Source organism: Mus caroli, unplaced genomic scaffold (genome assembly GCF_978045245.1).
Source record: "Mus caroli unplaced genomic scaffold, Mus_caroli_1 scaffold_14, whole genome shotgun sequence".
In the NCBI taxonomy this organism is placed as follows: Eukaryota; Metazoa; Chordata; class Mammalia; order Rodentia; family Muridae; genus Mus; species Mus caroli.
The window spans coordinates 106,221,403-106,248,035 of record NW_028227269.1 but is presented as its reverse complement, the minus strand read 5'-3'; the positions used below and the strand labels follow the sequence as shown (position 1 = coordinate 106,248,035).

At 56.2% G+C, this 26,633-nt stretch overlaps 1 protein-coding gene across 4 annotated transcripts in view; it reads left to right on the top strand.

Moving 5' to 3' along the window:
* The window catches only part of Ccdc85c (coiled-coil domain containing 85C), a 70,026-nt gene extending 43,396 nt beyond the window's left edge, over positions 1 to 26,630 (top strand). The window contains exons 2-7 of one of the 4 annotated variants that reach the window (XM_029484704.2): positions 9,354 to 9,427; positions 14,147 to 14,185; positions 18,699 to 18,803; positions 22,329 to 22,424; positions 23,039 to 23,137; positions 23,836 to 26,630. In XM_029484704.2, coding sequence (XP_029340564.1) covers positions 9,354 to 9,427; positions 14,147 to 14,185; positions 18,699 to 18,803; positions 22,329 to 22,424; positions 23,039 to 23,137; positions 23,836 to 23,925 — 503 coding nt within the window. In that variant the 3' untranslated portion in view covers positions 23,926 to 26,630. Of the gene's footprint in view, positions 1 to 9,353; positions 9,428 to 14,146; positions 14,186 to 18,695; positions 18,804 to 22,328; positions 22,425 to 23,038; positions 23,138 to 23,835 lie in introns of all 4 variants that reach the window. The other 3 variants (XM_029484706.2, XM_029484705.2, XM_021179452.3) reach the window with 3 other exon arrangements.
* The last annotated feature ends 3 nt before the right edge of the window (positions 26,631 to 26,633 follow it).

Genomic DNA, 26,633 nt, shown 5'->3' with positions numbered 1-26,633 from the left:
GGGGTTGAGGAGTTCTGTGTGTATCGGCCACTCTGAAGTGGGCCTTCGTTACGCCTACTCCGCCGGCCCCCCGCGCGGCCACTTGGCCTCTTGGCCTCCGACGTGGGTGAAGTATCTGTTTCTGATTCTTATGCAGTTCACACAGCCTGGCTCTTTTGTTGTTGTTTTCTTAGTTAAGAAATGCTTCTCTCTCTGAAGGTTAAATGTAATAAAATGATATAAAGATGGAAAGCAGTATCAGAGTGGGATTCGTATACTAAAAATGTATGTGTGTGTCTATAAGTATTTATACATACACATACACACACAGCACTTCTACATATAGAAAAACATGTAATTAATGTCTTCTATTATTTTAAATATTATATTCATATATACATACATATATATGTATAGTGTGTGTGTGTGTGTGTGTGTGTGTGCGTGCGCGCACACATGCACCATAGCTTATGTATCTTGGTCAGAGTAACTTGCAGTTGGCTCTCTTACATCATCTGGGTCCTGGGGGTGTGACTCAGGTTGCCAGGCTTGGCAGCGAGCACCCTCACCCCGCTGAGCGGTCACACCAGCCCTTGTTTATTATTTTTAAGGTGGAGTCTTATATAGCCCAGGCTGGCCTCCAGCTCCTGCTCCGCCGCTGTCTCAGCTCCCGAGTGCTGAGGTTACAGGAACGCAGCAGTACACTGGCGCAGCCCGTCAACCTCACAGAAGGAAACCCTGCACCTACCAGGACCCGTTCCCCACCCCTCTCTGCTCCAAAGCAAGCCACGGACCTTTCAGCTCCAAGGGTTGCCTCTCCGGGACAGGTCACACAAATGGTGTGACACAGGCTGGCTGTTCAAGCAGATGCCTGTAGTCCCAACACAGGAAGCTCAGGAGGGCAAGGGCAGCTTGGACCACATGAGACCCTATCTTTAAAACAAAAACAAAAACAAAAACAACCAGTTTCTTTCCTGTGGCATAACATGGCCCAGGTCACACAGATCGTAGGGGCATTAGAACAGCCGTGTGTTACAGTGGGTTTTCACGCATAACTGACTTATCTTTCTGTGTGTGTTGTGAGGTGGGCTGGGCACCACAGTCAGTGGAATGCCCCCCCTTCCCCCCCCAGCACAGAGCAACATAAAACCACCCCTGAGGGGGGCCAGCTTCTTGTGGGTCCAGCCTTTCTCCCTTGCTTCCTTTTCCTGCAGTGCTGGCCTGGTAGAACTCTTAAGTTTTACCGCCCACCTGGCCCTGTTCCTGTTCTTGCTGCCTCAGTGAAGCCCCGTCCAACAGGGTCTGCCTGGGGACCCCTCTTTATCTCGCTGTGGGGCATTGGATCTCCACCCTGCTGCTCCCCCACCGCTTCCCACATGCTGGTCACCCTGCTGTCCCTCTCAGCCCTGCGCATAGCTGGAATGTCCCTGGTGTGTCCTTGCCCTCCGTCCTTCCACACTTCCTGGCTCTGGGGACCCAAGTGCCATCTAGCAGTTGCTTTCTTGGTCTTCTCTCCATGTCAGCTGAGGCTTGGTGGCCGCACCCCCATCTCAGCACTTGCTGTTTCTGTGCTCAGACCCAGCACAGTGCTGGGGACTGCGTTGGATTTGACTTAGAGTTCAGCTGGACTGGTTATCTGTCAGTCAGAGCCAGGAGGCTGGGGAGGCGGGGTATCCCACTGGTCCCAGCCCTAAGTGGTACATTAGCACTGCCCAGAGAGTCTTTCAAAAGATATATTGATGCCCAGTACCCCCACCCCACTCAGTTATCCCCAGAAAGAGATCAGATCTTAAAAGTTCCTTGTGGGTAGGCGTCAAGGTGTGCCATGTAGCTGGGTGCTGAGAGCCACGAGCTCTGTCCTGACTGGCTGACAGGTGCACACGGTCATTGGTATTGGTGACACTGGGGGCAGGCAATGAGGAGGGTGTTGTGAGTGTTCAGCTGCTCTTGGCTTACTTTTATGACCAGGTGTAGCAGTGGAAGACACAAGAAAGGACATTCTTCGCCCCTTGTCGCCTGGTTTGAGACAGTTACACAGTTACAACTGTCCATCTGTCCGACTGTCTATCTATCATTCTTTCTATCTATCCATTCTATCTGTCACCATTTTTTCTTTCTTTCTATCTATCTATCGATCTATCTATCTATCTATCTATCTATCATTCTATCTATCTATCTATCTATCTATCTATCTATCTATCTATCTATCTATCCATCCATCCATCCATCCATCCATCCATCCATCCATCTATCATTCTTTCTTTCTTTCTATCTATCTATCTATCTATCTATCTATCTATCTATCTATCTATCTAAGAGCGTGTGTGTTAGAGAGTCAGCGTTAGAGATCAAGACTACTCGGTGTGTATCTATGGGTACATGTGTGCCTTGGTTCACGTGTGGAGTCCCAGGACAACTTGTGAAAGTAAGGTTTCTCCTTTCACTATGTGGACTTCAGGATTGCACTCAGGAAGCACCTTTACCCATGGACCATCTTGCTGACTTGTCTGTCTGTCTGTCTGTCTGTCTGTCTGCCTGTCTATCATGTATATTGTAGAGAAACACATTTGCAGAGAGTCGAATGACCCTTCCACTGGGGTCACCTAAGACCACCAGAAAGCACAGATATTAACATGATGATTCACAACAGTAGCAAGATTGCAGTTATGAAGTAGCCACAGACTAGTGTTATGATTGGGGAGGAATGGTCCCACTCCTCCCCAACAGGAGGAGCTGTGTTGAGGGAATGTGGGGGAAGGTTGAGAACCACTGCTCTCGAACTTTCCTCACTCCGAGTCCAACCAGGCCTAGGGCTTGGGGCTCAAGATCCTGGAGAGAAGAAGGGGCTAGGGTTCATGTAACTTGGAAGAGTGCACCTAGAGCCTGGGCTCATGGAAGGGTGTGCGTCTCCTTGTACCATGAAGATCACCCTGCTGCCAGACGGGAGGAGAGGAGAGGAAAGAGCGGTGGCTTCAGAAACCCCTCCTCACGCCCCAGTGGGTGGCCACGGCAGATGTTCACTGAGACTCGTGGTTGTAAGTGGAAACACGATTCCCTTTCAGTGCCCACCTGGCTAGTAGAACTCTGCAGCAGTCATGGTGCCCTGCACCGTCCTGCACGCCCGTGGTAGACTGTGAGTGACTCTTGGGGAGAGTGTACGGCTCCCCTAACCTGTCTTGATGGTGCTTCTTCTTGCTTTATCTGTAAACAGGGCTCGAGCCCCTCGGGGCTACAACGGCAGCTAGAATGCAATGGGGACCCACACAGCTTCCGTGTATGGGCACTGGTGCAGGCGCTCCCATACCTGTCGGGTGCCATACGCCTGCATTCGCCCTGTGCGGTGTCAGTACACACCAGCCTCCTCTCCTGACAGTTGTTCTTGTCACCCATCCATCAAGCTGGAGCCCCTCCCAGAAGGGAATGCACTGCTCTCCTGGTCCCAGGGGTGTCTGGCTTTGCACTCGCCGGCAGACAGCTTGCCCTGGAACGTAGAATCTTGCCACCTACCTGGCAGGTCACTGAGGAACAGAGAGGCCAGAGGCTCAAACCCATCTGGCATTGAGGAAGGAAGGTGCCTTACTCTGCTATGCAGTCTTGATGGCCGTACCCTTGCCACAGACTTGCTAGGAATCTCCTGTGCTCCAGAGACTTCCACCCAGCAGAGGCCAGGCAACAACTCCTTCCTCTCCCCTAGCAACGGGGCGCTCATCCCCTCTGCTAGCCCGAGTTGTTGTGAAACTTGGTGGTTCTTCTCAGGAGACTTGTGTGAACAGAGCACCCCAGCCGGGGCTTTCGAGGGGGACGTGAAAGGGCTCTGGCAGCAGAGAAGCAGGGTACTCAGGAGCATGTTGTTTTCCAGACCTTTCTGACCGGGCACACGGGCAGCAGTTACCAGGAATGACAGCCCTGGACCATCTGCTCTTGAGCAGGAAGTGTGGTCAGGGTGGCCTCTGCTGCCATATGGAGTCCAACTAAGGTGAGGAAGGCTGCCTGGGAAGAGGAGGCCACAGCATCTGTGCCCCAGAGTCTGCAGTAAGACCTAGCTATCACCTGCTCCCAGGACCTATGGCCACCTTCCTACCTCCCCGAGCCCCAGTTCCTTTATCTGTAAGCCGAGAGTGTCCAGTAACAGGGAGAAACGGGGTCCGGTGTCTGGGAGGCCCATGGCTGGCACTCCATGAGCATATGTGGTCATATTGATGCTTGCATGAAAGGTCCTGTCTGATGGTGACCCTGGTGCTTGGACCCCTGGAGCTGGGGTCCCAAGAACCCCTGAGAGGAGAGTTCAGGGCTTGTTCTCATTGGCCCTGTCCTGCCTGCATGACTCTGGGTGCCCCTGGGCTTTGTTGATGGACTCTGTGAAGGGGACAGTGCCTCCCTATGCAGTGTCAGGTCTAGGGATCTATGGGAAGAGTGGGCTTGCAGTTCCGGGAGTGAGCTGGAAGCACAGCCAAGGTTGTGGTCGCTCTGTGCTAACAGGGTAGGGACTCCACCCTCAGGCCTGCCCTCTTCACTTTCCATGGCCCACTCTGGCTGTGGGCTGGAGTTTGTCCCAGAGCAAGACACATCAGGCCTTTCTTCTGCAGGCTTCCCATGCTGAGTGCATGTGGGGGAATAGTGTCGTCCCCTGTGCAGGCAAGTCCAGGGCTGGGAGGAAGAAAGCAAGGATGCACGAACCTGCTTCACGAGAAAGATGTGCCCTCAGACTGGCCTTAATTCCTGTCCGGCCAGAGCGGGAAGGGGCCTGTGAATGACGTAGGTCCTTTCTGAAAGTTACCCTTCCGACCTGTGCATCCGTCAGTCCCAGGCCACCACTGACAAGACCGACCCCTCCCAGGGTAGAGGAAGGAGAAGGCAGTTACATCAACTGCACCGGTGGCTTAGTGGCCCCATGAGCCAACTCCTGCAAACCCCGGTAGCTTCTGGGCATAATCCCAGGGTACCACGTGCCCAGGTCACCTGCTAACGATCTGCGAAGAGGTCTGGTTGTCCCCAGACCTTGCAGGTAGTGACAGGGAAAGGAGATGTCAGGATCTTGCTCAGAAGGAAGGGTGGCTACAGAGGCAGCACAGGAGGGGGACCCAGAGAGGAGGCACCGCTTCCCACTTTCTCCTCAGCCTTAGCAGACCCTGTTGGCACCCTGCCCATCTTCCTTAGGCCCTCACAGCTTCTGAGCTCCCTGCCCACTTCACCCGGCTGTCCTGAGGCTTTCTGTGTGGAAGTGTGGTGTCATGCCTCCCCGGCCCCTAAGAGCCCATTGGGGCATGGGCTGACTTTGCTGCCCTTTAACTGGCGTCTTCTGACTCTGGCTTCTCTTACTTCTGTCTCCATGCTTCCTGTGGTCGCTCCCTAAATAGCCTCCCCCCAACCCCCCACCCCAAGTCTTGATTCTTTGAGAGCTCACTGTAGCTGCTGCTGCTGCTGCCTGGGAGCTCATGGCCCCAGAGCCAGGGCAGGAGGCTGGAGAAGAGGCTGCAGTGGTAACATCTTGCCAGGAAGGGAACGCAGACTGTATGGGTCACATGACCTAGATCTTCCTCACAGGCTCTGAGCAGCCTGTGGGCTAAAGGTCATCAGCAGGACAAGCTCGGGGCACTCGAGGCAGAGTAGGAACGGTGTCCATCGGGAAGTCTACCCACGGGTTCCCTAGGAAGCAGAGGATGCCCAAGGACGGAGAAACGGGGGCCGGAGTCTGCTGCTAGGAAGCGTGCTGTTCAGAAACTGGAGGCAGAGGCAGGTGAATTTCTGAGTTCGAGGCCAGCCTGGTCTACAGAGTGAGTTCCAGGACAGCCAGGGCTACACAGAAAAACCCTGTCTCGAAAAACAAAAACAAAAAAACCAAAAAAACCCAAAAAAACCAAAAAAACCCAAAAACAAAAATATAAAAGAAACTGGGCCATGACCCTCCCAGAACTGATGGGTACCAAGCAGACTGGGTGGATTCCAGGGGACACCTTAGCCAGCTCTTCACAGGCCCCTCCTGTGAGCACTGCCTTCATTTTTGCCTGCAGGCAGCTTAGCTGGGAAGTGGCGTTTCTCTCCCCTTGGCCCAGCCCTGGTTACTGTGTGTGTGTGTGTGTGTGTGTGTTGGGGGGGGGGGCTGGGATTAATTTAATTACCCACCCCACTGCTGCAGCCGGGGAGGCACCTGATGAGCTCATGAGTGAGTTTCAGGGCCAGTGGGGAGCATGAGTCTCCTCTGGGAGCTGGGGCCTTGCAGCCCCAACCCAGGCAGCCTCCCTTACGTCCATTGTCCTTTCTGCTCCTGACCCAAGGGGAGCCCAGAGACCCAGCTGCCTGCCTGGGAACGGGGTGGGAACAGGGTCACACATGGAGAACTTAAAGCTGAATGGCTGGTGCCCTCCGTGGGCGGGCGGAAGCTAAGAGGCGGGAGGGAACCTACTCTTCTAATTCAGAAGGAAGGTCTCTTCTTGCTCTGGAATTACTTGAAAATTGACTATAAATGGTATAAGTAAAAAAAAAAAAGTCACACGTTCCTCATGTGAGCCACACTGTGGACTGAAAGAATATATGCTAAGGCTGGAGGCTTCTTGCCCACTCAGCAGGAGTCCATGGGGGGCGGGGGGGGGGAGATGGGTGGGCCAGTGACAGTGGGCTTGTTGACATCTTCACTTGGTGGTGTTGGTTGGGTCCCCGCCTGGGTTAAATGGAGACTGCACCTAGGGACCGAGTGAGTGCGTGCGTACTTCGTGTTTGCAGCCATGCCAGGGAGTTTTACCATAGCATGGAATCCAGAAGAGAGGTGTGTGGGAATGCTCGTGCCTCTCTGAGAGCAAGCTCCACTTCAGTGCTCTGCCCAGCGTGTTCCCAAAGGCTGGCCTGCAGGAGGGGAGGGGCTAAGCTTTCTTTAAAACTCAAGGGTTTCTTGTAGTTTAGGCTGGCTTCAAGCTCTCTGCCTTTGCAAGGCTGCTCTTGCTCTCCTCGCCCCCCACTGTCACTTCCCAAGTGTCAGGCATGTGCCACCACACACAGTCTGTGCAGTGCTGAGGGTTGAACCTAGGACCTCATGCACGGTAGGCGGACACCCTACCAGCTGAACCTCATCCCCAGCCCTCATAGGGGTGCTTTCTGGGATGTGCCCCTCCTCCCTCCACTGCTGCACAGCTGGAGTCCCCTTGGCAGCATGTAGGATCAGGAGCGTCCCATTTGTTCCATGTTTGCCTTTCTACTCTCAGAGAGACCTGATAGACCTCGAGTGCATGCAAAGCCCTTTCCTATCTGGTAGAGTCGTCGTACCTAAACCAACGGAGGCATCTCTAGCTACAGCCTCTGTGGATGGCTAGAGTCCTCATCAGGGCCTCGTAGACAGGGAGAGACCCCTGTGCTAACCTGGAGCGTGCGAGGGACCTGTCTCTTGAGTTCTTGGAAACTCAGTATGGGGCTGTGCAGTGAGGCCGGGCGCCCCGGGCAGTAGGGCAGTATTGCCCGTTGGAGCCACCCTGTGCCCGGTACTGCTGTCATTCCTCAGGCTGTGCTGGCTAGGCCTTAGCAGGGAGCTGCCCTCCTCTCCTCCCCTGTAAAAGGCTCCACATTCCTAAGAGGTGACTGTTGGGAATGAGGAGGAGGGAGGTTCTGATTTTTTTGTTCTCCAGCCTGTGGGTTGGGCCTTGCTCCCTGCTCCCTGCTCCCTGTTCCCACACTTTTACCGTTCTCTGCTACACCAGATGCTCTGTAGGGCCCTGAGGATCTAGGCTGAGTGGGTGGGGGGCTCCTGAGGGTTCCAAAGGTACTCCCTGGGGAACAAAGTGTGTCCCTTAACAGGCGGGTCAGAGCCCACCGGTGTGAGCCTAGGCATTCCTGGGGACAGCGGTGGGCTTCATAGCCACTCCTTATTAGAACCTGTGGATAAGGGGTGGAGGAGAGGGGTAAGATATCTGCATTCCGCATGAGGACGTCAAGGGCAGGCTTCCCAGGGGTCATGCTGGCTTTGTGCTAGAAGGGACAGATGCCTCATTGTCCACTGCAGGTCCCCAGCCTCTTCTGCCCACCTGGAAGTTGTAGAAGCCCCTGGATTTTATTCCCTAGCCCTACCCTGAGGTGGACTCACTCAGTAGCCCCGGCTTTGCTCGGCTTGTCTGCTGCCCCTGTGTTGTTCTGAGGTTGAGGGTTAGAGTGTTAAGTACCTGGGAGACTCTGCATTTCTTGGGAGAGGGGATACAGGTGGTGACTCACCGAGCCGGTGGACAGAGTCCTAGCTGGCCACTTAACCTTGTAGCCTCTAGCAAGAGTTTCAACAGTCCATCTTCACTGGGTGTCTGGCTGACTGAGGTGTCCCAATCCATCAGCCCCACAGGGTGCTTGGGACAGGCCCTGCAGTTCCCATCCCTGCTTGCGGCTTCCCTTCCTGTCTTCCGGTCCTTGAGTCCCCCAAGTCAGGTGCCTTCCACTGCAGCCTGGGCTGAGGATGGTCAGGGGGGCTGCCCCTCTGCTGCTGGGGAGGAGGACAGGGGCTGTGGGGTAGGCAGGCAGGGACAGCAGAATGGGGCTAGGGTTCAACGAGACTTTTGCCAGCTTTTCTGATGGGAGGAAAAAAAGCAGGGGCAGTGTGGTGGGGGTGGGTGCACTTTATTTCCTGGGATGTGTTATAAGTGGGATTGTCTGGGCCCCATGATTGGTGATTGAGGAATTCCCCACATGTGTCCTCTTTGGGGGTGGAAAAGGAGGTGGGGGAGGGAGCACAGAGCCTAGGGTGGTCGGCTTTTTTTTCCCCCCTCGAAGCCCTAAGCCCTTCACCTGTTGCATGACCTTGTTCACATTCAGGGAGGGTCTTTCCACCTCAGTTGCTGTCTTCGTGTCAGTCACAAAGGCACGCCCAGATGCGCTTTTTTTTTAAAACAAAACAAAACAAAACATTTATTTATTTATTATATGTAAGTATACTGTAGCTGTCTTCAAACACCCCAGACAGAAGAGGACATCAGATCTTATGAGAGATGGTTGTGAGCCACCATGTGGTTGCTGGGATTTGAATTCAGGACCTTCGGAAGAGCTCTTAACCGCTCTTAACCGCTGAGCCATCTCTCCAGCCATCTCTCCAGCCCAGTTCAAACCAAACACGCTCTTAACCCATCCACTAGGGTCTCTCACTGACTGTTTCCCCACTACACAGTAGAGAAGGAGATCCTGGGCTCTGGGCCCTGAGGAGGCTGTCTCTGGCTGTGGATTTTTGTGCCAACTACTCTTGGCCGCAGAAGGAATCACCCCAGGAACATGTAGGCCAGGGAACACACCATCATCTTCCTGGAAACCAGACTTCAGGGACCACATGAGGGAGTGCTAGGCTAGAGTGGGGTGTGTCCATGCGGTGAGCTCCTGGTGGCTAACGGACCGCCTTCTTCCCCTCTGTCCTTCAGATCCCTCGTCCACTTACATCAGGCCATTGGAGACCAAGGTGAAGCTGTTGGACGGTGACAAGCTCCCCCCACAGGTAAGTGAGTCACCAGGGTATTGGCTATAGGGGTAATGGCCATTCCTTTAGAGGCCATCCCATCTCCAGTTTCTCTGGGGCTCCCATAGCTTCCTCCTTACCCCAGCTGCCTCTTCAGCTGTCTCCCAGATAGCCTGGCCACAGACCCACTCCTCGCTCTAATCCTGGCTCCGGGTGGCCAGGGCTTGCCAGCCTCGCTGACCCCGACCCCCTGCTGGCCAGTTCCTCACTAGGTCTACCCTGCTCACATGGACAGTTGGGGTTGTGGGTCCACGGAGGGAAAGCAGCATTAGGATGGAAGCAGGTGAGGGACGTGGTCATGGCTGCTGGTCGAGAGGAGGTGTCTACTGAAAGGGAGTGGAGCCTCTTGTGGACTGTGACCGGACATGGGGGAGAGACCAGCAAACACCTCTGCTCTTGGTGGGGATGGCAGAGGGCCTGGTGACGAGAGACTGTGGTATGCTTTGAGTAGACAAGCAGACCTCCAGACTCCCTGTTCCTGAACCCACCCCTGGCTCCATCGGAGCCTCTCCCTCCTCTGTTATACCTGCTGGTATAACGTAAGTGTATGTGGCCATCCCTGGATGAGACGGCTTTAGACATTGCTCAGATGCCTGGTCCTGTTGCCATGTGACCTGCTGGGCCCAATGCCCACTGCCCTACACAGGAAGACAGTGACGTCCTCTGTCTACTGGTGGCCATCGGGAGGCTCACATCCCAACAGTGGATTTAATTTAGTCCCGCTGTGTCACCTCCATAGGCCACCCTGCTGAGGCTAGTCTCACTTGGTGGGGTAGCATGCAAGTGCTTACTGGGAGCCTGACTGCACGCGGTTGCTATGGGGCTTCAGGGGATAGCGGTGCCAGCAGTATTGCGGAACCCAAGGGCAGCACCTACTCTAGAGAAGGCCCACATCCACCTGGAGGGGAGGGAGTTGTTCGTGCCAGTGCTCACTCCTGCTTGACGGGCCACTGCTTGCCGAGTGAAGGCTGGCACCATGTGCCAGGGCCCCAGCTCAGGCCCTGTGGTTCCCCACCACCACCATCCCCGCCCGGCAGCGCCAGCCTCGGTCTGGCCTTTGTTCCTGTGGAGAGGCAGATGAGGAGTCCCCTTTCAAGTTCAGGATGCTGTTCCACTGTCCTTTCCACAGGAAGTGTGCTCCACCATCAAATCAGAGAACAGTCTGTGCCCCCTGTTTTCACGGGCATTGAGGTTGTACTTGACATTTAGTCTCTGCTCTCAGGGCCACCTTGCCCCATTGGGAACCTGTAGCCCAGTTTCAAGTGTTGGACCAGGCCATGGCCTTGTACAACAGGTGGGTGTGAAAGCCACAGGGTAGCAGTCCCTCCCACCCTCCCTCCCTGGGGCAGCCACAGTCCCACATGGAAGCCTTCCCTACCCATAGCTGTGCTCACTTGCCTTCCATCCCCCGTGCAGGAGGCTGAGCCTTCAGGCCTGAGCAGGGGCCAGCCCTGTCCTCCAGGGATTAGCTCTAAACTCTGGGCCTCCTCCATGCACACCTTAAGGTGTGTCTCCACTTACTCTGAGCTTTCTCGGCCCTGGGCTGTCTGTCATGTTCTTTCCTGTCCCTACTCCCTCCTGACTGCCAACTGCCTGAGGAAGGGCTCTTGGAGCCCCAGATCCACGCCTCTATCCCCTGCCACACCTGAGCTGTGCATGAGCCTGGGAAGCCCCCAGCTGCTCCCCACCCAGTCTCTGAGGCCCAGAAGGGAAGCTGACTCCCACCTGGGCTCAGGAAGATCTGGCTGCCCCGAGGGAGCAAGTGCACAAGGCCACCACCATGCCGTGGCTGCCGGACAGGGTTTGGGCATCTTGAGGAAGGAGACGATGATGGCAGGACAGTCGCTGCCCTCACTCCTCAGCCTCAGGGCTCTGCTGTGTGGAATTTCATGATTCTGTCGTGAAATCATAGTCCAACAGAAACCCCCAGCTCCTCGCAAAGCTGAGAAATTGCCCACTGGCGAAAGGCAGGCGTGAGGAATGTTCGCAATACTGTAAGGTGATGCGTCCTTGGGGTTTGAGCAGGAGGCCAGAGAGTCCCCCTGATCCTACCCCCACTCCCCTCCACCCCCATAGCCTCTATTTAACTCTGAAACAGCTTTCATTAAAAATGTGCCAGGGAGCTCACAGGCTGAATTACTGCAGCTCAGTTCATATTTTCTTTCTCGTGCCGGCTTTAAAATCTCATCAACACAGCTGCTTCCTGCATGATGGTTCATCCCAGGGCTCCGTGCGTAGTATTTCTCCTGCAGATCCTCTGTGCCCAGCCAGGACCCGAGTAGGGGCAGCTGTAATTGATGCTGGGGTCTCTGGTTAGAGTTCCCCCATCCCCCCGGCTCCCCCGCCGGGCCGATAAATGAGACCTCCAGAACCACAAAGAAGCCAGCCTCTCACTAAAAGAGCAAGCAGCCCTGGCGGTCTCTCACTCAGGCCGGAGGGCCCACTGTGGCTGCGGCTGTGGCTACGGCTGCAGCCCTGGAGGGAGGCCGCAGTCCAGCCCTGCAGCCGGGAGGCACCTGAGCCCTGCTCTGTCCCCAGACCTTTATGCTCTTCTGCACAGGGCCAGATACCACGGGGTTGCTGAGTGTAGCCCGTGATGATGTCTGCACCAGACACAGGTAGAGAAAAGGTCTGGATGGGGGGTGCTTCCTGGCACGGGTGCTCTGGTAACTCGCTTGGGCTGCCGAGTTGTGCCCGTATGGTGGGAATGCACAGACAACCAAGCTCACTCTCTGCCCAGGAGGCTGGAAGTTGAATGTTAGGGTGACAACAGGGTTGGTTTATCCCTAGGCCTCGCTCCTGGCTTGTTGACGGCACCTGGTCCCCATGTCCCTCATACTTTCCTGTCTTTGACCTGATTGGTCTCTTTAAGGAGGACACCAGGCACCCTGGGGACCTTACTTTAACTTGCTCACCTCTGTGAGGACCCCCACCTCCGAAGGGATCTCATCCTAAGGTTTGGACCGGGGGTGTGGGGACTTAGCCACATGATGGGGCAGTGTGGCACTAGCCTCGTGTGAACCATCAGAAAATGAGTTTGGGCCCTGCACGGATCTGGGTTCAGGCCATTTCTGTCTCATTGTTAGCCTGTAGCTTCAGGCAAAGCTCCCTGTCTTCTGTGCCTCAGTTTCCTCCACGAAAGTCAGGGACTACAGTGACACCCAGCACAGGTCTGGTGTGGCCCTGGGAGCACTCCTTGTCTGTCTGCCGTTTCCTGATCCCGAGGGCCTCTGGCCGTGCCGTGTTGGCAGATAACCTCTGCCTGTTCCTGCAGGAAGTGCTCCATGTTGTCCTGTGTCTGAATTTGGAACAAGCCTTTTAGGAGCCATCCACCATCACCCAAAACCCTGTGGGGCCCCCATTTTTGTCGCCCACATCCCTGAGCCTGAGGAGGGTTGGGCTCCCCATCCACGTGTCCCTCTGAGGTCATCGGTCTCCCCCCCTCTTTACGGCAGCGGCAGTTCAGCTGGGCAGTGTCTGCCTTGGTGCCCGACACCTAACAGAACTCAGGGTACCCCTGTTCTACCCCTGTGATGTGGGCTGGCACCTTGCCCCTTGCCTGGGCACTACAGTGCCACAGCTCTGGAAGACTTGAAATGTTAGGACCTGAGTCTGTCTATTTCCTGCCAGGGACCCCGTTAGCAGAAGGGCAGGGCAGCTTGGTGGCCGGATGAGGGTCTAGGCTTTGTGCCCCCCACCCCCCCTCAACTGTGAAGGCTTGCTCAGGGAGCATCTAAGAGTAGAACCTAGAGATGGCTCACTAGTGCCACCTATCTGCCGGGGGAGGAGGGGGACACTGGGCAGCTGGTGTAACATTTCTGTGCTTCGGTTTCCTTATCCGGGGGGATAAAAAAGGCCACTAATATACCTGCCATATATGTCACTCAGAGAGTGTCACTCAGAGGGCCGTGGTGGAAAACCGCTGAGACATGGGCTAGCTGGCAGTGAGGGCCATGTTGGGAGTAACTCTACAGCCCCGGTGCTCCCTGGTCTGACCGCAGTAGGTATGTACACCAAACAGAGGCCACGTATCTTACCCACGTCTAGTAAGGCTTTCATACTGTAAGCCTGCATCCCTCCGATATCTTCCTGCCTGGCCCATCTCTCTCTCATCTCAGCGAACCAAACGGGACCTGGAAGGGTGAGGTAGTCCCTACAGTAGTGGGGATCGGGCTGTCCGGCGAGTAAGCCACACTTCATCACAGGCCTCTAGTGTGGTGGTCCCTCCAGCAGGTTTGACAAGCGGAGGTATATGAGATTGCCTGGGTGGTAGGGGGCGTGGTGCCAGCTGGGCCGGAAGTGACCTTATCACCTCATCTGAATACTAATGAAAAGAAGTCTCAGGGTCCCCAGCCAAAGCCGCCGCCCCTTTGTCCCTAATGGCCTGCCAACGAGTTCAGATGAAAGAGGAAGAAAGCAGAGCCAGTTGGCATTGTGGGGTTGCCTCTCAGAGCTGGCTGGGGCCTTGGGGGTACCCCTAGGCCCTCCAGGAGGCTGCATTCCCTAGAAGGCTATTTGGGCTTGTCTCAAAACATCGAGTGGCTTTTTAGGGTCCTCTCTCCCAACCCCAAGTGTGGTGAAACTAGAAACTACCCTGGCCCATCTGAGACCCCTTGGCTTTGGCCAGTCCATGTCCAAGGAAAGTGACCAGGCAGACGGTGTAGGCAGGCAGGGTGATGCTGTCTTCTCTCCTTCCAGCTGCCCCGCCCCTACGGCTGCCAGAGAAGCCAGCTCCAGGTAGAACTGCCGGGGAAGGGGGGTTTGCAGTGGCTCTGAGGGGCAAGAGGGCTGCTAAGCACTGTGTGCTGTGTCTGCTGTGTCTCCTCTCTTACGTTCCTCCCTGGGCTCTGACCACTTCTAGAACGCACTAGTCCTGCCTGTAGATTCCTTTTCGGCAGTGTTCCTTCTGAGCTGACACTAATTGCTGCCTTGCAATGTAACAACAAGCCAGTCCTGCAGTGGTGTTGCTTGTCCGACCTTTCTCGCCGGCCTATCGCAGAATGCCCCCGGCAGGAGCCCGTGTGCCGGTGGGAATAGCAAATATCCTTCTTCCAACAACCACCCCACATCCTCCTTCTGATGCCACCCTGCCACCTCAGCTCTGCAGCAGGACCCTTACAGTGCAGGACCGGGGGATGCTACACCATTGAGTGGTAGAGCAAAGGCCTGGCCCACACAGCTGTGGCTGCCAGGAGGGAAAGGACCAGGTCATGCGGCCACATCTCAGCCCGTGGGTCCTCACTGTTGGGTGTTTGAAAACTTCCCTGGCTACTCACCACACAGTTGTAATGACCAAAGATGTCTTAAGACATCTCCAGATATCCCCAGGGGCAGAGTCATCCCAGCCGAGAGCCACTGACCAATAGCAACAGGACCGTGTGCCAGGCCCTGTGCCTGGGGCTGCTTGCCTGTGCCAGCAAGGCACACAGCAAAGTGATCAGGTTCAGTGTCAGCTGACAGCCGCAGTGGAGTGACATGTGTATCAGGCTTCCAATTCCCCCTGCTCTGCTCCACGTGGTCTAAATGGCTGGAAATGTCCGTAGGCTCTGGCAGAGGCTGCTCCTCTTTGGAGACTTGCGCTCCTTCCTCTGCCTGGGAGCTCCACCTTAGGGAAACCTGATACAAGTACCACCTGGACTCTGTGGGCTTTGCTCTGGATTAGGCCCGCTGAGCCCAGAGCAGTGTGTGGCCCTGGCTTCTCCTGGTAGAACAGCTTCCAGGAGGATTGTAGTCTGCCTACTCTGAAGTCCTCCCTCTGCTATCTGCAGTGCTCCCTCTGCTTCTAGCCTGGCCAGTGAGTTGGGGAGCTGTCTGTTTCCAGGTGGAGCAATGCTTTCAGGCTGCCAAGGCTCCAAGAGTATTATTCAGAGTAACCCGGGCTATTGATTACACGTGGGTGAGCGGCCCTTCCTCCTTATGGCCAAAGATGATAGAGGCAGGTCATCAGACCCGGGAGGCAGCCCTTCCCCCTCACGTTTCCACAGATCCATGGTGGGGGGGGGGAGTAACAATGCCTGCAGCAGTGGGCTTCCCCGACCCCCGAGATAGAAGCAGGCTACAGTAAAGTGAGCAGGCTTCCCAGGAACTCTGGGGTCCAAGCCACCCTAGCTTCTCGCCGAGCATCACTGTGTGGTGCCACAGGCTTGCAAGTTTGTACTGTATGTGTTGAGTGGCCTGGACGCTGCCAGGGAAGGAAGAGTTGGCAGGGGCCCCCATGCCCTGTGAAAAGCCCACCTCCCCACACTGGTAGCACCAGCAGCCAGGAGCAAGTCCACCTCTGGGCCCTTGGTAGTCCTGTAGTCCTTTTCCCAGTCAGTCCTGAGTCAGCACGGGGCTCTGGGCCTTCTGCTCTGAGTGGCCCCATCAGGCAGGGCGCGTTCCACCCCAGGCCTGGAGGCATTCACGTGTGAGGCCTCCACGCGTGGGGCATGGTGTTGTGCCTCGTAAACACGTGAGGGCTCCCTACAGATGGCACATTTTAGGGAATGAAGTTCTCCTGGAGCAGGGAGATGTGAGGTGTTACAGTCCAGGAAGGGGTCCCTGGCACAGCCTCTGGTCATCTGCCTTCCCCAGCAAGGAATCTCAGGTGGGTGGGCCATGGGCACTGAAGGGCAGCCTCCTTTGGTACCCGCCCTCTGACAGTGCTTGCCTGGGCTTCTCCAGCATGGGGTTCCTCCTCCCTGAAGGCTCCATATGCAGAAATTCCTGGAACTAGGAAGGCAGTGGAGTCTGGCAGTATCAGCGGAGTAGCCAAAGGTCACATACCAAGGCCGGACTAGGCACTAAGGAGGGGTGGCATCAGATGCTGGCCTTGGGTAGAAGCCGGACTCTGAGTCCCAGGGCAAATTGACCCCGCAGCTTCCTGGGTGTCCTCACTCCTAGTTCAGAGTCCTCGTGCTGCCCCTCAGAAACCATAGGAGTGGGCAGAAGAGGTGCGTCCTTGTACGCTCAGACAAGAGAGAGGAATGCAGGGTTAGCTACTGCAGCTGCAGGGACCCGGAAGTCTTGTGCCAGCCCGGAGCAGGCTGAAGGAGACCCCACCTTCCCCTTAGGATGTCAGGGCAGATGGTCTTCCTGTAAGGCCATTTGTTCTACACTGACAAATGCCCTGCCCTTCCAGGGGTCTGCAGCACTCCCCACCCCCACCAACCCCAGGAATTCTGCTCTGCCCAGGGCTCTAGGCGGCAACTTGCAGCCTTTTTAATTTGGCTTTGAGCGTGGCGGTGGTTACTCATTTGATGCGTCATTAGTCACATTGCCCCTTAATGAGAGATTATGTGCGTTTTCCCCTGCCTGCCTCTGTGGCTTGCTAATAAAGTCCTGTGCACACACAAACATTTATAGATGCTCACTCAAAGTGTGCGGGTGAGGAGTTGCATGCAGCTCATTGGGACGCCTCCCCCCCACCCCCAGGAAATTACCCAGGACTCTGTGGAGGGGTGCGGGTGGGAGGGGAGGGGGCCTTAGCACATACTACAGTGTTTTCAGTTCAGAGCCTGTCTGATTGAGGGCCAGAGATTCTGTGGGAAGGGAGCCTAGCCCAAACATAATCCTGTGTGGGGGTGAGGACAGGACAGGACAGGACAGGACAGGTACTGCCTTCTTGGTCGTAGGCTGGCGGGAAACAGACCAGGCTGCAATCTGTTGCCACTCCTGGTCCTGTGGCCAAATGGGATATCACTACACATTCTCTGCTGGGCTGATAACCGGCCTCTGGTGTCTTCACTTTGTCCACCAGTCACAGCAAGGTGGCAGGGACGTCTTCATGTCCCCATAGAACAGCATTGGTAGGCAAGGTCCCATGAGGACTGATATATGTGTTTATGTGTGGACATTAAGAGCTCATTAGAATTTAGATGGTGCTCTCTGCTGAGAACTATTCCGTGGTGACGGAGAACTGACAGTGATTTAGTTTAGGGTTTTGAGTGGGGCTTGGGTGACCCCTCAGGGAAGCACGGTGGCTGAGGAAAGGGTCACTCATGGTAGACTTAAGAAGTACTGGGGACATTTGGGGACAGTCTCTATCCTTGAGACCCGGTCCTAGGGCATTCCACTCAATCTGGTCCTGTGTCAGGGAGGATTGATTTTTCTGTGGCCTTTAATGCCTCGCAGTGGCCTGCACAAGTCCATGGTGAGGGTACCACAGCCCCACTTGATGGCTAAGGCCATTCACGAGGTCTCTTGGGAATCTCTTGGCAGATGATGCTGGCTGGGGCTGTGCCTAGTGTAAGAGTCATGAGGAGTTACCTCAGGAGGCTTCTGGGTACCCAAGAGTCTTGGGTATGAGTCTGGGTCATACCCGAGGCTGAGAAAACAACCCCAGCCCTCTGTACCTGCTCCCTGGCCTTTGAACACCAGACCCCTGTATATCCTGTGGTCTCATTGGCAGACTTCTTCTCTGGTTGGACTCTGTGGTCTCTACAGGTTGGAGGTGGTATAGTGATGTGGAGTGACTACCCCACCTCTTTGGTGGTCCGGCACCTCTGTCTTCTGTCTGAGCTCTCTTTCACTGTTTCCACCTGCAGGTGGCCAAGGCCCTGTGACTGGCAGGAGGCCAGCCCTGGAATGTGGGGATCCCTTCCAGGCTGGGTGAGGGGGCTGCCGGGAGGGAGAAGGAAGCCCTCCGTAGGGCTGCTGCCCGCTTCCTGCCAGCCAGCCTGGCCTCTTTCCTTCCTGCTTTGTCTGGGGAACTCAGCAGCCTGCCGATTTATGGACATTCCTCTGCAGTTTTTATCTGCCTCGTGGGTTCCTCCTTCCCTTTGAAGTCTCAGTGGCTTAGGGAAGAAGGCTGTCTTCTGTGGGGCTGGCTGGCCTGAAGGTGGACAGTCTGGGCCACACCTGTCCACCACGCAGTTTCCCTGGCCCACCCTTAGCGACTCTGGCTCCTGGTCTTAGGTCACTAGCCTGGCTTACAGGGTTTTTTTTTTCTCCTAAGGGAGCCACCTCAGGGCAGCATATGTGTGTCCATCCTTCCTCCTCACTCTGGTTTGCACTGGTTCTTGTGGATTCAGAACACCCGCCCAGGCCTTCTTTGGGTGGGGTGGGGAGTGGGGTTCTCTTTGTCTGATAGTAGAGGCAGTCTGTGAACAGAGGTGAGCGCCTGGGAGGGTGTGCTTGAGCCAACAGATGGCTGTGTAGAGGGTGACACACTTCTTAAGCACAGCGCCTGGGCTAGGGCAGGGTCTTGGCTTAGGGGCCTTGGCCCTTCAGCCCTCCCTGGATCTTACTGGCTTCTTTCCCCTCCTAGCAGGCAGGCTCCGGAGAATTCCGTACCCTTCGGAAAGGCTTCTCCCCATACCATTCGGAATCCCAGCTCGCATCCCTGCCGCCCTCCTACCAAGAAGTCCTACAGAACGTAAGTGTCCCCACCAAAGGTCCCCACTGCTCCTGGTCCAGACCTTCCGAATCGTTGCCCTGAGCTCCAGAGGAGACAGATAGAGGCGGGACAGGCTGGCTACAGCCCAGGGCATGCGGGTGGTCTGTGGGTGAAAGCCGAGCTTGGACGGCCAGCCCTGAGTGGTCTTCCTTACTCTATCCTCCTGGGACGGGGCCCTGGGCACCTCATGGGGACCCAGCGAGGAGGTAAGAAGCAAAGTGTTGGGTAGGTGACATTGCTTGACTTCCAGGGCAGTGTGTGACAGCCATGGCAGGGGGCTGCCAGAGCGAGCACCGTATTCTGTGCAGCTTGTGACTGTAGCCGAGAGAGGAGGCCTGCTGGCCTGAGATTTAGGCTTTGGAGCTGAGGGATGAAGCTTCAGGAGTTAATGGGCTGCGTCTCAGGACCCCCTCAGGCCTCTGGGGTCACCTTCCGCATGCTCACCTGGGCTTTGTCCTGCCTTGGATGGGAAGAAGGTGACTGCTGGGAGTCAGCTCTCAGAAAGTGACTATGCATTCGTTCGTGTTTGTCGACCCAGCAGAGAGGGTTGTGGGATGCCGTTGTCACCTGCCCTGTGGGACAGTGAGACAGCAAGCTTCCACTGGTTCAGGCTTACAGAGAGCATCCCTGTGGGAGTCCCTGTGGCTGCTCACACATTTCACACCAGTGCGGCGGGCACCTGGAGGGACGTCCTGCGAAGTATGTGGGTCCCTCCCCTGCTCTGCACCCTCACCCCTCCCATGATGGCCAGCAAGGCTGACCATGGCCTTTCTGTGGCCTTAGTGGGCCACAGTGCTGGCATGAGATGGCTCATGCATCGTGACTGGCAACCAATCCTTGGCTCTTTCTCTCCCAAACCCTGGCTACCTCCTCTACCTGTCCAGGAGCCCTGTGACCAAATGATGCCTGGTCACGATGCTTCACCATGAAGGGCTCCCAGAGCTAAGGGTGCCACCCAGGGGCTGGTTCCCCAGGCTTTGCCCCCCCCCCCGCCCCGCATTCTGCTTTCCTCCATTCTGGTGGCATAGGCGACTGAAAACAACCTGCCGGGTGGTGAACTGAGGGCTTTCAAATGCTGGCAAATGCAGTGCTGGTTCTGGTTCCGGGTCAGCCTGCCAGGTCCCAGACCACTTCCTATAGCCCCTAGGGGACACCCCCTCAAGCTTCAACAGTGAAGGCTAGCGGAATGTGGGAATGTTCTGGAAGGTTTCATGGTGGAGGCCATGAGAGGAGAGCATGTGTTTCACCCCAGAAGAGGCTGCCGCTTTGCTCTTAGTGGGAGGAAGTGAGCATTATGGGATGCAGCAGATTGCAGGGCCTAACGGGCCTGGAGGTCAGCGGTCACTGTGGGCCTGCAGAGGAGGGGGATAGCTCCGTTCCATGACCTTCATGTCATCTGTTGAGGGTAGTGAGCCAACAGGCAGAGGGCAGGGCAAGCTGGGGGTGGGGGGGGGGGAGGCTTTGGGTGGAGTGGCCCGAGGATACCAGCCTTAGCAGTTACTACTGCTAAGTCAGTGCTGTCACTGCCTGGTACTGTCTCCTCCGTACCGGGGCCGGTCTCCTTAAGGTGCACAGGGTTCAATAGTGCAGCAAGGTCAAATGTCAAATGTTGGAAGTCCCTAGATAAAAGTGGGTGGGTATATGCAATCCCATCCTTTGCTGCCGCCAGCCTCTGGAGGAGCGTTAAGGTGTGGACAGGCACCTTGGGAAAAGTTGGTCCTTCCAGGCTTAGACTCATGTCCACCAGCTGACTTGGACAAACACACTGCCCTCATCTGTGGGATGGGTTTGTTTGTTTAATCCCTCTGGACTGACCTGCCCTGAGTGCCTTGGTGATTGGGAGGACTCCGTGGGCCTGAGTGACGCTAAGCCCAACGCTAACCCCAATACCTCAGTCGCTCTAACCAGTCATTAAGAGTTGAGCAATGGCCGTTATCCTTTTCTGAGCCCCAGGCCCTGCCCTCCCTGATACCTGCTGCCTGGGGACGATCTGAGCCAGGAGGGCCGGACTGCATTTCTCCACTCGCCTCCTGCATTTCTCTCGAGGCTGCTTCCTGGAGGGGCCCCTAGCCGTCCCTTAGAGACTGGTACAGACGAGGAAGCAGGCCAGGTGCATCAGGACAAACTGGGGATAGGGTCTTCCCTAGGACAGGGTGGCAGTACGCATAGGGAGGGGTGTGGGCACCACAGTACATTTTAGGACCAGACCTCTCTTTATTCATTTGGCTGGCACCCTCTGCTGGCCGGTGGGGGAAGTGTGGCCTCTGCTCAAGACCAGCCTAGCTTGGGCAGCAGACCAGGGGGCAAGATACCATTCACTCCCTTTCCCCATCTGGCTCCCCCGTGCAGCCTGGGCTGGAGTTAAGAGACATACTCTCTGGGCATTCTCCCGTGTTCTGCATGCTTCCCGTGACATGTGACACAGGAAGGGAGGAAACGGAGGCTCAGAATCAAGTCCCAGTGAAAGGGACCATGCCCAACTCTGGCTTTCCTAGATCCCCCGTGCCTATGTCAACACAGCTGTCATCAGCCTGTGAGACCCTGGTAAGCTTCCTTGCCAGATGGCCCGAGAGAAATGGGCTTGGCAGACAGGCTGTCAGTGGAAGGCCCTGGGCCTAACTGAGGGACAACCATAAAATCCCTACTGGGCTTGTATGGTGGCCATGGCTGGACAGGATTCAGTCCTTCTTGGGTCAGCTTCTTTGATTGCTGGGAGCGGTCTCTAGGGCCCAGGTCTTGCAGAGGGGGTAAGTAGTTCTGTCTTCAGGCTGATCCCCAGGCACCAGGTTACGGCTGTCTAGTGCTTTGGCTGCAGGACACTCCCCCTCCTACTCGTTCCTGGAGCACTTCTTGGTGTTTTCTTGATTGTCCTGCGTTCCATAATTATAGCCCAAGGCAGAAGCCTTTGCCTTGCTTATGGTCATCAGGAGGAAGGGAAGCTAGCGGGAGGTGGGGTCAGCTTCAGAAGGACTGGGTCCCCTCCTGGCCCAGCCTGGCCTGTCTTCAGCTCTTACCCTGAACATGTGGCCGGTAGCTGACTCACCACCCAGGTGGCCAGGACTGGGCCAAGGGACAGGAGCAGGGCTTAGGATAGGTTGGGTGGGCTTTGGACTTGGACAGTGGGGTTGAGCCTCCCTCTGCCTGCTGAGTGACATGAATCTCTGGCTCTCACAAGACGCTCATGCTACACCTGTAGAACAACATGCATGCTCTTGTGTCCCCCGCTCTCCTCCTTTTGTTCTGCAAGCCACCACCATGTCATCTACAGAAGAGGTGGCATGGCCAGGAAGCATGGGGACTAGCCAGGCAGATAGCAGCTCCTAGGATACCCGCCTCTCACCCACACTTCTCCTCTAACTCCCACCCCGACCCCAATCTCCTCCTGCCTGGGTGTTGGCTCCACGTAACTCACACTGGTGTTCATCCAGTGACAGGTGTCCGGGACCCAGACAGTGGGGTGTGAGGTTTGGGGTGGGGGGCTCATCTGTGCTGCTCTTTCTACAGGGCCCAGCCTGTCCCGTACCCGAGCTGCCCTCACCCCCATCCACCGTCTACAGTTCGGCAGGACAGAAACCCGAGGCTGTCGTGCATGCCATGAAGGTAAAACGTGCCATTTGTCTCCTCCTGAGCACAGGATGGGGGACCTTAGGTTCATGACACCCCAGCCCCCACAGGTGCTATCTCCAAGCTTGGGCCACTTGAGCTGGGGGAGATGATGTGTCCCTCCTTGTTGGCGGCTGGGGACCCAGAGTTGTCTGAAGCCCCTGGGACTTGGGCTCGTCAGTTGTGTGCTCTGCCCGAGGCATTGCTGCTGAGGGAACTGACCCGGTATCGGAGGGCAAGTGTTTCCCTCGGGCCAAAGAGAGGCCCAGCTTAGGAGTGACTCTGGCATGGAAGGTCCAGGCCAGCCTCGTGCCTCTAGGTACAAGCGTGCAGGCTTCATGACTCTGGTGTCTAGAGCTCAACCGTGCACCAGGGCTCTCTTGGTTCCCTTTGTGTGTATACCACGGACCTCACCCACCCTTGTGCAGGGACACTCAGTCACAGTGGGAGCTGGCAGTGACTGCCGTGTCCAACGTGGATGGGCACAGGCTGTCAGTCACATCCTCTGTTGGCACCGGAAGCAAGCCCACCTGACACCCCTGCCCAGCCTCTCCAGTCCCCTTGGTAGCTCTCTGCTGGCCTCCCCCTGACCGTCTGCTTTTTCTCTTCAGGTTCTGGAAGTACATGAGAACCTTGACCGGCAACTTCAAGACAGCTGTGAGGAGGACCTGAGTGAGAAGGAGAAGGCCATAGTGCGAGAGATGTGCAACGTGAGGCACTTTCCTCCCAGGCTGGGGCTGGGGCCTGGGGGCGGGGGCTGGGGCTGGGCTTAGGGCTGGACCAGGGCTGGGCCCTGGGAATGTGGCCACCTGCTTCTCACTGGCTTAGCTATGGCTTGGGGAGGATGACTGGCTTTGGGAGTCCTGCCTCATCAGACCCACCATACCTCACCCTTCAGCGAGGCCCCTGACCAGATCTATCCCTCCCCAGTGGTGCCAGGCCTGGGACTCTGGACAGAGCCTGAGCGCTGGTTTCTTTGCTCACTGGTGCCCCCTGGTGGCCTCTGGCCATGCACGTAGACTATTCTCTACCTCTTGCCATCTCCACTGGACCCTCATAGGTGCCTGCAGGAGAGTGGGTTTACAGGGTCTGGTCGTGGGGCTTAGGTTGAGTGGGGTGCCCTGAGGTGCACCTCATGCCGTCTCCTGAGTCTGTGGACCCCACTGGACATCTTCAAGGATGAGTTCACACCCAGGAGTAGCCTGCTTGGGGCTCAAGCATGACTTTGACAGTGGGCAAAAGCGAAGTCTCAGCACCTCTCCTAACTTCCGGTGGCCTCAGCTTTCTCTCCCAGCTCCCGGGCTTTGAGGACATGGGTGATTTTACAGGGTGGTAAGGCGGTAGGTAGGTGCGGCCAGTGGGTAGGTTTGGGGCGAGCCTTTCACTGATGCTGTGTGCCTCCTCACAGGTGGTCTGGAGGAAACTGGGGGACGCCGCCAGCACCAAGCCCTCCATCCGGCAGCACCTGTCTGGTAATCAGTTCAAGGGGCCGTTGTAGGGCCGCTTCTCCGTGGACGTGGACTGGCCCTGCCTGGAGTCTGAGGCCTTAGACCTGGCAGAAACTCTGGCCCAGCCACCGTCTTTCTCCGTGGTGAATTGTACATAGGACACGGCCCACCCTGGCTGCCCTGGTGTGATGCTGACAGCCAGGCCTCCACCTCCTGCCTCCCTCACCAGCAAACCTTGGGAAGACGAGAAGCCACTGCTCGCTTGCTCGCTCGCTGCAGCCAAGTGGCCAGGCAGCCTGGCTCCCCGTTTGAGCTCCATGTTCTGTCAGCAAGAAGCCTCTGAGACTCCAAGCCAAGGGACTGTCTGGGAGGTGGCCTGCTCTTAGTAGAAGGTCCCTCAACAAGTATTCTAACTCGCTGTCCCTTACACTGGACAGATGCCACCGGAGCCTGAATCCTGACACAGGTGGCGCTTTTCTGCTACCCGGCCAGAGCCAGGACCCTGGGTCACAGAGCATTGGGCCCCGTGTGTCCATGGCTGGCTGGGAGCTCAGGGTTCCCTGTCACCTGGGGGTCGGTGCCCAGCCACCCCAAAGCCAGCTTCTCCTCCTTAGTATTCACTCCTTCAGTGACATCTCCTCACCAATGCCAGGCTTAGCCACTTTGTAGGTCTCTCCTGCCAGGCTTCCTTTTCTGGTTTTCAGCAACATAGGAAAGTCCTGGAGAGTGTCTGGGCCAGGCTCAGCATTCTCAATGGGCAGGTAGAACTGGGCCATTGCCCAGGGTCACTGTCAATGTGATGGACACCCCCCACCACGCCACCCCCGTGTGTTCTGGGTCACTACGGACAGAGCTACAGGAGCCACCCCTGATCCCCTGATGAGGTTTCCTCGGGAAGGATGGGGCATGCCTGGTTCTGGCTTTAATTTGCTGTGTGGCCTTCAGCCAGCCACTCAGCTTCCCTGGGCCCCCAGCCGTTCCTTCTGCCTCTTGCTCACTCTAGAAACCACCCCAGTTTGGTGGACCTCTGTCCTCACAGTGGAAGAGCTCATGTGGCAACCTACTGGGAACATGTTAGGCCAGGCCAGCCTGTTTGTCATACTGTCTCCTCACAGGTCACATCTGAGCCTTAGCCCCTCCCTCCCTCCAAGGGACCTGTCCAGGGGTCAAATGCGTGCTCATGCCTCAGCCGGCAGGCAGCACAGAGCTGTCAGGGGCGTTCTCTAGCATGGTTTGAGGAGAACGAGGTGCTTTTGTGAACCACGCAGATGCTATCTGTAGGAGGCCCTGGCCACACTTACATCCACACCCATCAGCTGTCCTCACGCAATGGTACTTAGAGCCCCATGCAGCAAGCCCAAAGAGCTTGTCCTTGCCTCAGGTCCCTCCCAAACCCTGTGAGCAGAGGGGACAGGCCAAGAAGGTGGGTGACATCCTTGCTCCCCAACCAGCCCAGGCCCCGTAACCTTGGGTGGTACCCAGCACCTTTGCTGCCCACACCCTTGGGTCCCACACTCTCAGGGGAAAGGCCCATGGCCCTCGGTGTGCCCAGGGAGTGTTGTGCAGGGGCTGTAGGGGACCGGCCTACTGCTCCGGCTGTTGGTGGCACTGGGAAGCTCTTTCTAGGAGCTGCTGTATAGTCAAGCGATAAAACTTGCAACTCCATCTGCCAGCCCCAGCCGGTACTGGGTATTTCTAAGTGGGCTGCTGGGCAGGCAAGACCCTTCCTGGTTCTTTGAAGTCAAGAAACCCCAGAATAATGTTGAGGTGTGTGGGCCCACACAAGGTGGGAGCCAAGTCAGAGAGTCCCAGTCACATTTGTATCAGGACAGTTCAGCCACCTCTGAAATAAGCAATAAGTAAGAGCTCTTGGAGTCTGAAGACAAGACAGACCCTGTCCCTAATGCTGCAGGGCATCCTGGGAATCTAAAGAGAATTTCTCACAGGCCCCTCTGCCCTTGTGCAGGCAGAGTGAGGCAAGCTATACCCCAGCTCTCGGCAGTAGGCTGCCTTCCCTAGGACAGCCTGGGTCATATCTCAAACCTAACAGGAGAGGCCAGCAGCAACCCAGTTGAGCCCCACCCGGGCCAGGGAGGGCAGGTGGTCTTCTGTGACCCATCCCTTCTGGAGCCTTAGCCTTTGCAGTGCTGACTCCACCCCAAGCTCACAATATGCTTGTGCTGGCTCCACCCCCACCCCCACTGTGACAGGTCACTTGGCCCCATCTAGGGTGGCCTGGCCTTCCCTGGAGTCAGAATCTGCTGAGCACATCTTCATTTGCGATCAACAGCCACACGCCAGTGTTTCAAGACAAAGTGACCTTTCATTTTTCTTTCTTGAAACTTGAGAGGAAGTGAGATACATACTACTGATTTTTTTTTTTTTTAAAGAAACAAAATGCATGGCTGCAGAGTGGCAGAGGTGTCTATTTTCATACTGTGGGGGAAAGCGTGCTGCTTTTTGGGAGGGGCTGGAACGCCTGGTTTCTGCCCTAGGCCAGTCTTCTATAGGAGTTGGTGGTGAGACCTGCAGCTGCCCCCTCCTGCCCTGGCCGTGTAGAGCTGGAGACTGTGCACTTCGGCTGTTTCTACCTTCTATTGAACCACTTTGATTTGTGGAGAGAGAAAACAAATAGAACTTTTGATAGTGTGGTAAAGGCATTGATTTGAACTATTTTAGTAAAAGGAGTAACATATAAGATTGTGACAGTGTCTACTTTGAACTAGATAATAAAGGCCTCTTTGTGAGCCTCGGAGCC